Source organism: Hyperoodon ampullatus (assembly GCF_949752795.1).
Source record: "Hyperoodon ampullatus genome assembly, chromosome: 12".
Taxonomy (NCBI): domain Eukaryota; kingdom Metazoa; phylum Chordata; class Mammalia; order Artiodactyla; family Ziphiidae; genus Hyperoodon; species Hyperoodon ampullatus.
In genome coordinates this window covers 40066463-40081043 of record NC_136925.1, presented here as the reverse complement: position 1 = coordinate 40081043, position 14581 = coordinate 40066463, and the positions used below count along the sequence as shown (strand labels likewise).

At 39.7% G+C, this 14581-nt stretch overlaps 1 protein-coding gene across 1 annotated transcript in view; it reads left to right on the top strand.

Annotated features, from left to right (window-relative positions):
* PPIL6 (peptidylprolyl isomerase like 6) overlaps positions 1-13628 on the top strand; it is a gene marked incomplete at its 3' end in the record, with an annotated part of 34793 nt that extends 21165 nt beyond the window's left edge. Inside the window, exons 7-8 of the mRNA XM_079716696.1 lie at positions 9817-9952; positions 13517-13628. Coding sequence (XP_079572822.1) covers positions 9817-9952; positions 13517-13628 — 248 coding nt within the window. The remainder of the gene's footprint in view (positions 1-9816; positions 9953-13516) is intronic.
* Positions 13629-14581: the final 953 nt, after the last annotated feature.

Genomic DNA, 14581 nt, shown 5'->3' with positions numbered 1-14581 from the left:
GAACTAAGGTCCTACATGCTGTGTGGCATAGCCAAAAAATAAAAAAATAAGAGAAGTAGAAGGTAGAAGAAGGAAACTTTTTTTAAACCAAAAAGAGATGAAGAAAGATAAAAAGGATTTACAAGAAAGTGATAAGTACTAAAGATAGAGAAGATCCAGCATACAGATGATAAGTATTCCTAAGAAATTAAATCAATGCAAGGGAATGGAACAAACACTAAGAATTATAATTAAAGAAAACTTTCCTGAAATAAAAAAGGATCTGATATTCTATATTTTGTTTTGGGTGGTGATTACACAACTATACCCAACTGTCAAAATGCATCAAAGTGAACATCTAAGATATATGCATTTTACTGCATGTTTATACCTCAAGTAAAAATATCTGTTTAAAAACTTGAAACTACTTACTGAAAGAACACACAGCTACTGGACAATACTGAACCAGAACAACCAACACCAGACATATTTTACTAACATTATTAGATATTAAAGAAAAAGCAAAAAATTCTTTGGGCAGGTAGTGATTCACAGCAAGTGATTTATAAGGGAAAGAAAAATACATTATCATCACACTCTTATTCCAGAAGAAAATACAGTAATATATTTAGGATGCTCAAGGAAATGAAAAGTGAACTGGGGACTTTATATCCAGTCAAACTGAATTTGAATTATAAAGGGCACACAGAGTTATCAAAATGTAAAACTTTAGGGAATAGTGTTGTCATGAGTCCTTCCTGAGGAATCAGTGACTGTAGCATGAGTTTCATTCAGCCAAATTGCAAGAGGGACCCTGAAAGAAGAACTGGTGGTGAGCATTAATCATATAGTTATTTATAAAACTAAAATTTAATGAGGATTAAAAGGGTGAGAGTATGGTATACAATGACTATATGCTTAGTCTAACAATTTATTTTAAATGAAAGAAACAGGGAGAATATATGCAAAATTTTAAACTATTTTCAGTAAATTTTACTGGTGATGGTATTATTAATATTATTTTGAGATTGTTATATATATAATGTAGGAAAAAACAAGTAAGTAATTACGGGAATTTCTAATTTCATCATTTCCTGTGTCCTTGAGAACTGGAATCTTCAATGTGGAAGAAAGGAGATACAGATGAAATACGATAGAGGTTAATAAGTAAAATATTCCATAGTCCTGAATTTGAATTGGAAATATCACTTTAAACTCAGGAAGTATCATATCTGTATCTATATCTATATCTAATCTATACCTGTATCTATAGTTCTGCCCATGGAATTCATCTGCAAACAATGACCAGCCGAGTAATGACATACACTCCTGGAATTTAGATTATTGTTTTGAAATGTCTTTTTTTTTTTTTTTTTTTTTTTTGCGGGCCTCTCACTGTTGTGGCCTCTCCCATTGTGGAGCCCAGGCTCCAGACGCGCACAGCGGCCATGGCTCACGGGCTCAGCCGCTCCGCGGCATGTGGGATCCTCCCGGACCAGGGCACGAACCCGTGTGCCCTGCATCAGCAGGCGGACTCTCAACCACTGCGCCACCAGGGAAGCCCCTGAAATGTCATTTCTTGATTAAAGAAACCAGGGCCTCTGGGACAAATGGCAGATTCCAGTTCTGAGACAGGAAATTTTGAAATGAGCCTGGAACCTCAGTCACGCTATCATGGCATCAGATAGCCAAGAGCGCTATTGAAGATTTACTGGGGTCACGGCAAAGGGCTCAGGAGCCAATTTGAAGAGTCTCTCACTGGCCAAAGATGAAATAATTTGAATAGTAATTACAGTTGATTGAAACCCAACAAATATTTTAAATCCATGAGTTCATAATGATATTATAAAATAAAACCTACTTGCTCACCTCTGGGGGAATGATAAGAAATGAATTCATTATCTTGAAAACTGATAAATATAGGTAAAGAATCAAGCATTTATCTTGCCTTTCCTATAGGAACTATACCAAACTGTAGATAAGGGAAAACATCTTGTTATAAAAGTATTCCAATTAATAATGAAAAGGAAAAATAAAATTAGAATGTCACCATTTTGCTGCCTCCAGGGAAATAATGGATGTAGGCATTTGCTGCATCAGCATCTGCTAACTTCACAAAAACAGAGACAGACAGTATGAGCCTTCTGTTGACAGGACACACTACCAAAGGGATAGAACAAGCGTCTGATGAAGCTGTTGGACCTAGCTTCCAATTTGCGAGAAATGCAATCAGTTCTGCTACAACGTGTTCTTAAAAATCTCTGTGCTATGTAAAATCATGAAATGAAAACCACAGGACTTACGGCAAAACTGAGGTAAAAAAAACTTCCTCGGTGACACATTAATAAATAATAACCTAATAAAAACAGTAACAGTTTTATATATATTATGTGGTCAAGAAATACATCAGTACCAATAATAAATAAGGCACTTTACCCTGAAAACTCCTTGACATCTGTGGAGGCGGCAGGGCAAGAGCTGCAGCTTGTGAGTGATCCTGAGGTGGCGGAAGGAGCCTTCTCTGCAGCCAGAGGGAAGCTGGAACTCCAGATGTGGGTGGACGCAGCTCATACGTGGTGACGGACGTGGCTGGTCACATCTGAGGTGTGTGTGTTCCTGGGTAGCTAGCTCAGTTCAGCAGAGGCAGTTTCCTACATTCATTCGCCTGGTGGTTCTCCTGGAGGGAAGTGCATTAAAGCAGGGGTGAGATTCATCATGCTCAAGTCATTCCCTCCCTAATATATCCATCAAGGTGAAACAATCTGCATCTTCAACACAAGTATTAGCACAGAACCCACAGGACAGGGAACAGAGAAACCTGTTGAACTGCACTGTGTGTGCAATTGGCAAACTCTGGCCTGGGAGAAATTCTAGAGGTGAAATAGCTTAGGTTCATTAACAGATAACGTGTAAAAAAAGAAAGGGATAGAGGTAGAACCTATGGAGGGAAGGCTGGCAAAGTTCTTTTTCTTGGTCTGAATGGTGGTTAAAAGGGTATTTGCCTTATAATAACTTAAACAATAATTCTAACTATAGTGTTCCATGGCTTTTTGTGTGTGTCTCTCTCTATATATATCTATATATATCTATATATATACTTTTTTTTTTTTTTTTTTTTTTGCGGTACGCGGGCCGCTCACTGTTGCAGCCTCTCCCGTTGCGGAGCACAGGCTCCGGACGCACAGGCCCAGCGGCCATGGCTCAGGGGCCCAGCCGCCCCGCGGCATGCGGGATCCCCCCGGACCGGGGCATGAACCCGCGTCCCCTGCATCGGCAGGCGGACCCCCAACCACTGCGCCACCAGGGAAGCCCCAGTGTCTATATTTTAATACAATGAAAAGGTTTAAAAAATAATAATCAATGGCCAAAGGAAAAGGGAAAAATAAAAGCTAGTTTTCCTTCTAAATTCATGTGGAGACAGCTTTATCAAATGAAATCATTCAAGTGACACCACTCATTTATTTATTCATAGAACTTTAAACTCTTAGTTAGGTGCTGACATGGTACTAGGACCTTAGAAAACAAAGATGATGTGACCAAGTTTCCACACTCCAGGATTTTAGTGTTTTTGCACAGACATTTAAACAGATAAAGTACAGGCACGGTGCCCATCGCCATTACAGAGGAAGAACCCAGTGCTGTATGAAAAAGGAAAGAATAGCTGCCTGGGAGAGCTGGGGGTGGCACCCAGAGCAGCTCTGAGCTGGGTCTGAAAATAAGACGTTGCAGACAAGGAAAGGACGTTTGGGCAGCTTTCCTGGCATCCTTAATCCCTGATGAGAGTCTACCATACCTCTCCACCCCATGGCCATTATCAGATCACCCAAACTCTTTCTGCTTGGAGGTGCAACTCTGGGCAGAACTTGGGTCTTCTGTCCAGTAGGAGACTGATTTCTTGGCTCATTTCTTCACTTGCCCCTTTGGACATCCCTGTGCCTCCGTCCATTCACCTCTGCTCCCATCCTTAGATACTATGGGGATTCAGTCTCCAGCTGGATGCCTGGCTCCTCTGGTGCCCAGGGAGCCCGGTGGGTTTAGGGAAGCTCTGATTCCTCAGTTTGTCTGTGTTTCACTTCACACAATCAAGTGAAAAGGAGAGATGCTCCAGAAGGAGAAATGAGTGGCTGAAAGAGCACAGGGCCAGTACTCAGTACAGCTAAAGCATGGGTTTCCCTCCTCCATTCATACTCACCACCCCCACCTCCACATGGAATGTTAATACGTTGTTGACAGCCAGACCTGCCTCCACATTCTCTCATTGGACTGTATTTCCATGAGATGCAGAATTAAAACCCAGGGCTTGTTAAAAACAATCACAACCACAAAAATCACTTTTATTAAGCTTAACACAGTGAATTTAAAAGAATGAAATATATATATAATTCAATTAGTTGATTGTTTTGTAAATTGTTTAATCTTTTTTTTTTTAACTTGAGGAAAGTCTGTTTTGCTTTATTTATTTATTTTTTTAATTAATTAATTTATTTATTTTTGGCTGCGCTGGGTCTTCATTGCTGTGCACGGGCTTTCTCTAGTCGCGGTGAGCAGGGGCTACTCTTCCTTGTGGTGCACGGGCTTCTCATTGCAGTGGCTTCCCTTGTTGTTCAGCACAGGCTCTAGGCACGTGGGCTTCTGTCGTTGTGGTACACGGGCTCAGTAGCTGTGGCTCACGGGCTCTTGAGCGCAGGCTCAGTAGTTGTGGTGCACGGGCTTAGTTGCTCAACAGCATGTGGGATCTTCCCGGGCCAGGGCTCAAACCCGTGTCCCCTGCATTGGCAGGCAGATTCTTAACCACTGCGCCACCAGGGAAGCCCTGCTTTATTTTGAATCACAACTTTTTTTCTCTTCCCAAATCCTGTTTTGAAGTTAGAAGCTGAATATCAACCCTTTCCCCCCGCCGCCACCTTGTATTCCTTTTATAATATCCCTAATCCTTCCCACTCTCAAAGGATTGGTGACTTCATGGCTTAAGCTGACTAGAGAAAACGTTGATTATATGAAAAGAAGAAGAAAAAAAGGAATATATTTTTTAAATACAGTATTATCCTTGTTACATTAAGTAGAAGTTTCTTAACATTTGCATGTGCCCTAATTCACAGATACAGCACTTAAAATCCATTTGTCTAATTCCTAGATCTCCTTTATTTTTTTTAATAAATTTAATTATTTATTTATTTTTGGCTGTGTTGGGTCTTTGTTGCATGGGCTTTCTCTAGCTGTAGCGAGCGGGGGCTATTCTTTGTTGTGGTGCACGGGCTTCTTATTGCAGTGGCTTCCCTTGTTGCGGAACACAGGCTCTAGGAGCATGGGCTTCAGTAGCTGTGGCTCACAGGCTCCAGACTCTGGGCTCAGTAGTTGTGGCCCATGGGCTTAGCTGCTCTGCGGCATGTGGGATCTTTCTAGACCAGGGCTTGAAATGGTGTCCCCTGAATTGGCAGGTGGATTCTTAACCACTGTGCCACCAGGGAAGTCCCTCCTTGTCTTTAAATGAAAAGTGAACGTTAATAAAAAGCAGACAGCCTGATGCACTGTCCATATTCAATAACGCAACTAAGTTATGCAAAAGTATTTTTTAGTAGAAATAAGAACTGAAGATAATGTGGTCTGGGTAGCCATTTAAGGGCTATTCATTTTTTTAAATTGTGAGATTTATCTTATATAGAGAAACTGCATACGTACAATTTAAAAATAATTATAGGGACTTCCCTGGTGGTCCAGTGGCTAAGACTCCACGCTCCCAATGCAGGGGGCCTGGATTCGATCCCTGGTCAGGGAACTAGATCCCACATGCTGCAACTAAGAGTTCACATGCTGCAACTGAGACCAGGCGCAGCCAAGTAAATATGTAAATAAAAATATTTTTTTAAATATATTTTTTAAAAAACTTTTAAAAAAATTATAAAGCAACCCCCCCATATTACCATCTTTGTCAAGAAAGAAAAACTGCCAGCATGCCAGAAGCACCCCATTTGTCCATCCTCAATAATAACTCCATCTCCCTATTAGAGGTAACCACTAACCTGACTTTTTCCTTGCTTTTCTTGTTAAACACTTGTGTATGGATCCCTAAATAACAGAGTTATTGACTATTTTGGGACTTTATATAAATGGACTCATATGGCAGGCATTCTTTGTGTCTTATTTCTTTCATTCATCACTGCCTATGAGATTCATCCATGTCGTCTATAGCTGGAATTCTCTTATTTTCACTACTGTTTAATATTATGAGTATACCCAAATAATCTATCCATTCAAGTACTGATAAACACTTGGCTATTTATTCCTAATGTCATGTACACAATCAACATGTTTTAAAATAAATATTTCAATGTCAAAGAGTGTTCTGCCTATGTTCTCATCTAGGAGTTTTATGGTTTCAGGTTTTACATTTAGGTCTTTAATCCATTTTGAGTTTATTTTTGTACACAGTGTGAGGGCATGTTCTAATCTCATTGTTTTACATGTAGCTGTCCAATTTTCCCAGCTTATTGAAGAGACTGTCTCCTCTCCATTGTATATTCTTGCCTCCTTTGTCATAGATTAATTGACCATGGGTGCATGGATTTATTTCTGGGCTCTTTATTCTGATCCATTGATCTATGTGTCTGTTTTTGTGCCAGTGCCATGCTGTTTTGATTACTGTAGTTTTGTAGTATATTTTGAAGTCTGGGAGGGTGGTACCTCCAGCTTTGTTCTTTTTTTTCCAAGGTTGCTTTGGCAATTTGGGGTATTTTGTGGTTCCATATGAATTTTAGGATTATTTGTTCTAGTTCTGTGAAAAATGTCATGGGTATTTTGGTAAGGAGTGCAATAAATCTGTAGATTGCTTTGCATCTTTGTTTCTTAAGGCAAAAGAAATTAAAGCAAAAATAAACAAATAGCCTAATTAAACTTAAAAGCTTTTGCACAGCTAAGGAAGACATCTGCAAAACAAAGAGACAACCTACTGAATGGGATAAAATATTTGCAAATGATATGACCGATGGGGTTAATATCTCCAAAACATGTAAACAGCTCATACAACTCCATATCAAAGAAAAGAAAAGAAAAGAAAACAACCCTATCAAATGGGTAGAAGACCTGGAATAGACACTTTTCCAAAGAAGACATACAGATGGCCAACAGGCAGGTGAAAAGATGCTCAACATCACTAATTATTAGAGAAATGCAAATCAAAACTACACTGAGGGTATCACTTCACACCAGTCAGAATGGCCATATCAAAAAGTCTACAAATATCAAATGTTGGAGAGGATGTGGAGAAAAAGAACCTTGTACACTACTGGTGGGAATGCAGTTGGTGTAGCCACTATGGAAAACAGTATGGAGGTTCCTCAAAAAACTAAAAGTAGAACTACAATATGATCCAGCAATTCCACTCCTGGGTATATATCCAGAAAACACAAGAACACTAATTCGAAAAGATACATGCACCCCAATGTCCAAAGCAGCACTACTTACAGTAGCCAAGCTATGGAAGCACCCTAAGTGTCCATCAACAGATAAATGGGTAAAGAAGATGTGGTGTATATATATACAATGGGATATTACTCGGCCATAAAGAAGAATGAAATACTGCCATTTGTAGCAATGTGAATGGACTGAGAGAATATTATGCTTCGTGAAATAAGTCAAAGAAAGATAAATATTGTATGTTATCACTTATATGTAGAATCTAAAAAATAATACAAATGAATGTATATAACAAAACAGAGACAGACTCACAGATATAGAAAACAAACTAGTGGTTACCAGAGGGGAGAGGGAAGGGGGGAGGGGCAAGGTAGGGACATCAGATGAAGAGATACATACCCCTACGTATAAAACAGAAAAACAACAAGGATATCTTATATAGCACAGAGAATTATAGCCATTATCTTCTAATAACTTTTAATGGACTATAATCTGTAAAAATACTGAATCACTATGCTGTACACCTGAAACTAATATAATACTGTAAGTTAACTATACTTCAATTAAAAATATAAAAAATAAAATTCATTAAAGCAGCAGTTTAAAAATGCTAGGTAGCACACACAATTTCCTTTTTTTTTTTTTTTTTGCGGTACGCGGGCCTCTCACTGCTGTAGCCTCTCCCGTTGCGGAGCACAGGCTCCGGACGCCCAGGCTCAGCGGCCATGGCTCACGGGCCCAGCCGCTCCACGGCACGTGGGATCCTCCCGGATCGGGGCACGAACCCACGTCCCCTGAATCGGCAGGCGGACTCTCAACCACTGCGCCACCAGGGAAGCCCGCAATTTACTTTTTTTTTTTTTTTTTTTTTTTTTACTTTTATATAACAATAAATAATTAGTGAATAGCTATTATTATTTAAGTATGCTGGTAAAATTAGGGCAGTAGGTTTAAAAAATTGATGTTGCAGGATTCAAGTCCAATTTCTACTTGACATTATTGTCTTCAGAAAATTATATAGAAATGTCCCATATTGTCTGCTTATTCCCTTGCCAGAGAGAATACAGGCAGTTTCCCCAAACTTGAGAAAGTAGTAGTTGCTTTCATTATAAACATCAGAATGAGTTTTATATTAAATAAATTCAGAAACTGATTTTCTTCAGCAGGTGAATTCTAATTTCTATTTCAAACAAAGTTACACGCTTGATGCTTTCAAAGTTCTCCCATAATCACAGAATCTTTGGTAAAAATGTTACAACTCTATAAATTTTCTTTCCAATTACTTTCAGAATTTAAGAAAAATTGATCATAATATCTAAGAGCAATGACAAATACCATTTTGTTAAAACTCTCTGAATCTCTGCTTGGGCAGATTTCTATGCCATGTGATTTTCTGTGAAATTAATGGGCTATTCTCTATTCCACTGAAATGAATATGGAGTATCAATGTAATTATAAAGATATATTTGCAAAAAGAATAATCAGCAATTGCAGTTTAAGAAAATCTTGACAGTTAATATTCATATCTCTCAATTATTCCCAGAATTTGATAAAGTTATTGAATGAAAACTTTTACTGTATTTCTCTTCTATTACTTCCTTCTGTGTTTTTGAGTTTGGAGGCAAATCTTATTTCATGCCGGAAATGGTTCTTCCTGAAAATGGTGGCCCGATAATCACCATATAATTCTTTTTACTTATTAATCTTACACTAAAAAAATCACTTTCCACAAAATCTTGGTCAACCCATATAAGGTTTGAGATTAAAATTTGTTTAAAGATTACTAAAAATAAGCATAAATTAACTTATTTTCATCATCAATATTTAAGGCCACACATGTGCCAAGTAATGTGCTAGGGGGCCCTGGGGGTAAAGCGATGATGAGATAAAGCCCCTGCCTTCACAAACATGAAACAGCCTGTAAACAATTACATAAAGTGTTTTAAAGACTATAATAAAGGTCTGCAGAAGATGCTGTGAGGGGAAGGGTCTGTCTGTGAAAGGTTTCTCCAAGGAGCCATTTTTAATTTCACATTGATAGTTTGAATAAAATATTACTGCCAAAACAATACAAGAATGTTTGCTGACTTTTATTCCTAAAAAAAGGTATGTGCTTCCTTTTATATTATTAATTTCAAGTTCTTCCTTTTACATTATCTATTTTCTTAGCACACCTGTTTTTAGCTATATTAATGATAAACTAAAGGTAAGTGCTCAAATAGGTCTAAGACTTTCCAGCTTCTCTTTTTTAACAGCCCAGTTGAGTGAAAGTAAAATAAAACAAATAGAATATTTATAATTTGGAATATATTGCTAAATATGATTGAGAACCCTTGTTACCAAGCATTGTTTGTACTTTATGTATTACTATCAATCAAGAAAATAGAAATATTTTAGTGACCTATTGCATATTGTCTTTTCTAGATGAAAACTTCTCAATTCCTCATAATAAAAGGGGAGTTCTTGGAATGGTCAACAAAGGCCGTCACAGCAATGGGTCACAATTCTACATCACACTACAAGCAACTCCCTATCTAGATAGAAAATATGTGGCTTTTGGGTATGTGCATTGTAAGTTCGTCTATATAGTATTCATATATATGTAAAAATGTGGTTCCAAAAGATGTGGTAAGTATTGTACATAGTCTACGGGTAACTAAAAATAGAATTTAAAAGCAAAAGTAATACAAATACTGTAGACAAACATGTTCAGAAATAAGTATTTCATAAGAAGCTTGCTATCTATAATAAACATGGAAACCATTTAGGCACAGCCATTATAATGTCCTGTGCATCCATCCATCCATCCATCATCCATCCTTCTATGGATCTTCAGCCTCAAGGATATTGTCAATTCTTTTAACTATGAATAACACCATAGTTCTTAATAATGTAGATATATTTAGATGCAGAAGTGAGGTGAAGCCATTTATGTAATTGTCCATGAACGTTGTGAAGAGAGAGAGAAAATCGTCCAAGCTACAAGTAACTGTTTTTTTTTACTGAGCAATTTAAAATATGGAAATATCTCAGGTAATAATTACTAGAATATTATTAGCAAGATGCTTATAGGCATGTGGACCTAATATGGATGGTGACTATACTTTTCATCACTCCCGTGTTTCATATCTGTTTGATTACTGAAATGAATATAAATTGAAGCTTACTTTGTCTTTCCTGAAATGATGTACAAGGTGTCGGAACTTTGCTGAATATTAGATTATTCCAGCTACTCCACAGGGATAATTACTGACTCTTCATCCTCAGAAAAAATTCCAGGCCAATGTTAATTTTAAGCACAATTAAAAAAAAATTTAAGCACAATTATTCCTTCAGTGTAATACAGGTGATATTTCCAGGTTGAAAAAGCAGAAAGTATATTTTCATCCAAAGGAGATTTCTTGAAAGAGATATTTTAACAGCTACATAAGCTAAAATAATGCATTTTCCTCCATTTTCCCTGGTCTTAATAAACTATATTCTGATTTTGAAAATGCATTCTTCAATTATTTTTTAAATCCAAATAATTCTTACAATTTCTTAAATCTTTTAAATATCTTCCTGTCATCTTGCTGGTATTATCTTGCCCTCAACCATATGCTTAGGTGATCCTTTATATCCTTCCAAAAGGTACCTTTCTCAAATGCAAACATGACTACTTTAAAAAATTTAGTGACTCCTTCACCACCTCCACCCCCAGATGCGTAGAGCCTAGAGTTCAGAGCGGCATTCCAGGTCCTCCACCCTCTGGCCCCGCACCTTTTTTCAGCCTTCACTGCTGCTGGCCTTCTGACCCATTCATTCAACCAGCATTTTATCAGGCACCTAACAAGTGCTAGTCCCGGTGCTCAGTCCTGGGGCAAGAGTGATATGGCACAACTTCCGCCCTTCGGGGAGCCTATATAGTGTGTTCGAAAACCCAACAACTGTAAGACAGTGAGACATGAACATGCAAGCCCTGTAAAGGGTGCACTGGGAATACAGGAGAGAGGGCAAGGCAATAAGTACCCTCCAACTCCTTAGTAAAAGCCAATGCAGATCCTACAGGATGGTAGTGGAGAGGAGGAGTGCTTGGTCTCCTTTTGGTGATTGCCTTTTTCCATGTGATTCATCTTTAGGGGAATCTCTCGCACTAATTCGTTATCACCAACACACTGGCCTCAGGGAGGCGCTGCACTGCTTTTATTGCTCTAGCCTAAGTATAATCTCAATTTTTTTCCCTTAAGCCTCCAAGTAACAGCTGAGTCTGGGCGGAAATATTTAAAGAAGACCTGACAGAACGCTAGGGGAGAAGCAGAAAAGTAATACCATAATAGGCACTAGATAATCTGACAAAATATAACTAACTCCTTCAGGGATACCCTCCTTCCCTGCTGTAGAGCTGCCTCTAGTGGAAGATGCTTTCTCTTCCCTATCATCACAGAGCACCCGCAGGTTTATCTGAGCTTCCAGAAGCCCAGACATGGTTAGCATCCTTATTAGAATGCTTCACTTGCTGTATTCTCACCACAGTAGAGAATACAAGAAGGAGGATATGGGAGAGAAGACCATGAATTCAAGATGGACAAGTTATGTTTCAAGTGAAGATACCTGTGTGACAGGCAGGTGGCAACTCCTGAATCCCAGGAGTAGGTATTCAAGCTGGGCAAGGGCTAGAGACGCAGATTAGGAAGCTTTGAACATGGCAGCTGAGCTGCAGCCAGACCAGAGTACCATCCCTCCCAGAACAGCCTCTGGGCCTTTGCTTGTCTTGTTACGTTCTGCCTTCCTTCCGTCTGCCAAACTCCCTCCTGTTCAAGGCTTAGGTCAGAAATACCCCCCCTAACTACCAAAATCAAACTGCCTCTTTGTCCTCTTTGGCACACTGTGAACAACTTGAAATAGGAACTGAGTCTCACTTACTTTGTGCCCTAACACCTGTCACAGTGGAAAGGTGCACACGGTAGGTGCTCATTCAGTATTTGTGAAACCAATATGGAGAATAGGCTTCACAGCCTCTTTGGACGGAGGTGAATCTGTCCATTTATTCCCTGCTCTTCATCCTCAGAACGTATCTTGTGTCCTGCTCTGTGTCATGTTTTCTAATTGGGATGGCAAAAATAGAGCCCCCCAGAAAAGAAATGACTAGAGATGGTCAGTGTCAGCACTGACACTGTCCCCATAAAGGATCATGAAATGGAAATTGCACCTTCCCCTTAACCACTGCTTCAACCCAAACACTGGCAGAGGGCACAGTCCTATGTTTAGAGCTATCTCTCTGGCCTCTGCTGCCTTTTTTTAGTTGAGGGAACCGTCAGAAGTCTAGTTCCACTCGGGGAGTTCTGGCTTGTGGCCAGCAAACACGTACAGAGACCCAAACTAGCATGGCTCTGGGCTGTCTATTATTCATGTATTCAGTGGATGGCAATGAGGTGCCCACTCTGTGCCAGGCACTGTGCACTAAGCAAAAGCATGATCTCTGCCCTCAGGGGAGAATCAGAAATTAATCCAAGAAGCATAGAAATAAATGTCAATTTTATCCCTGATCACTCCTATAAGGGAGAAGGGGAACTTGACATAAGCGGGGCGGGGAGGGGGGCTGTGTCCGGGAAACATCCCCCAAGGCAGTGATGGCTAAGATCTGAAGGAAGGCCAGGAGGTGACCAGGCCAGGGGACAGAGGGAGGCAAGAGCAAAGGAGACAGCTGCGGCAGGAAGGGCACATGGGGCGGTGGCTGAAGTGCTGAGAGCCAGTCTGGCTGGAGCCGACAGAGCAAGGGAGCGTGCTGCAAGGCACCCTCGAGGGGGGTGGGGAGGCCGGCCATGGGAGAGACCTTTGGTCTTTATCAGAAGGATGGTGGGAAATTATTGAAGTGTTTTAAGTGGGGGAGGTGAGACCACATTAGCATTTTTAAAAGATCGCTCTGATGGCAGTGAGGGTAACAGACTGGATGGGTCCCGGAGCAGGTGTGGAGGAGCCTGGCAAAGTGGACTTATCTAGAGCTACTTAAGGTATTTATGACTGATGTTAATTTAATTTGTAGGAAACAGCCTTAGCTAAGCTACATAGGACTCAATTTAGGAATGTAAGCTAAATGTGAAAATTTATGACTGACTGAATTTTCCATTTTTTTTCTCCTATATAGGCAACTGATTGAAGGAACAGATGTTCTTCATCGACTAGAATTGGTTCCAACAGAGAATGAAAGACCAAAACAACAATGTGTGATTATTGACAGTGGAGAGTTTTATGCCTAACCCTCGTATCAGTATTTTCTGACAATTTATTATTGTACATCTGATCAGCTGTTTCTAGATTTAATTAAACAGTGTTTGTTAAAATTTGATTTGAAAGCTGTGGTGGACGCTGTAGGTTAGCTCTCCCAACACCCAATCCCTCCCCATTTTCCTTTCTTGCCTAAAGCAAAATACACAATTTTCCAGCCTCCTTTGCAGCTAGGAGTAGCCATGGGATACTGTTCTGGCCAGTGAGACAGCAGAATGCCAGTGGTCCTGCCCCTTCCCCTCTATCCAGTCTTGAATGCAGAGAGGCTGGAGCCATGAAGGAAAGGCCAAGAGAACAACAGAGGTGTCAGCCCCAATTCTTGAGCTGCGGGACCAATACCAGCAACTCCCTATGTCTAGATTTCTTGCTGTCTGAGACAAATAGATCCCTGTTTGTTGGTCAATTATTGTTACTTGTAGCCAAAACCATTCTTAATTTAGCAGCAGTACCTAATGACCTTTGAATCCTAAAACATTTGTACCTGTAACAGAATTATGTTGGTGTCTGTAATTATATTTCTGCCATAAGAAAATTGGTAAATAACCAAACAGAAGAGAGGCAACGGAAAAAAATTCATTGTAATATTTCGTTGTTTATACATAACATTCAGAAAAGGATATACACTTTAGATGGTTTTATGAATAGAATGCTTGTCTCTGAGCCATACCAACTATATGAAAACCAAGGGCTTGGGTTATAGTCCCTGTGGTGGTGGACTCCTGATATGTTACTGGGATCCAGCTTTATCAGCTGCTCCTTAAGCTGAGATTCTCAAACCCACGTCACCTAGGGAAGTTTTTCGACAAAGACTACTGGACCCTGTCCTTGACCTGCAGAGTCTCTAGATGTGGGACAGGGTTTCTGCGCATTCGCTTAGCTCTCTCCCCAGAGGTTCTTATTTAAGCCACCTGGGCACTGGTCACTT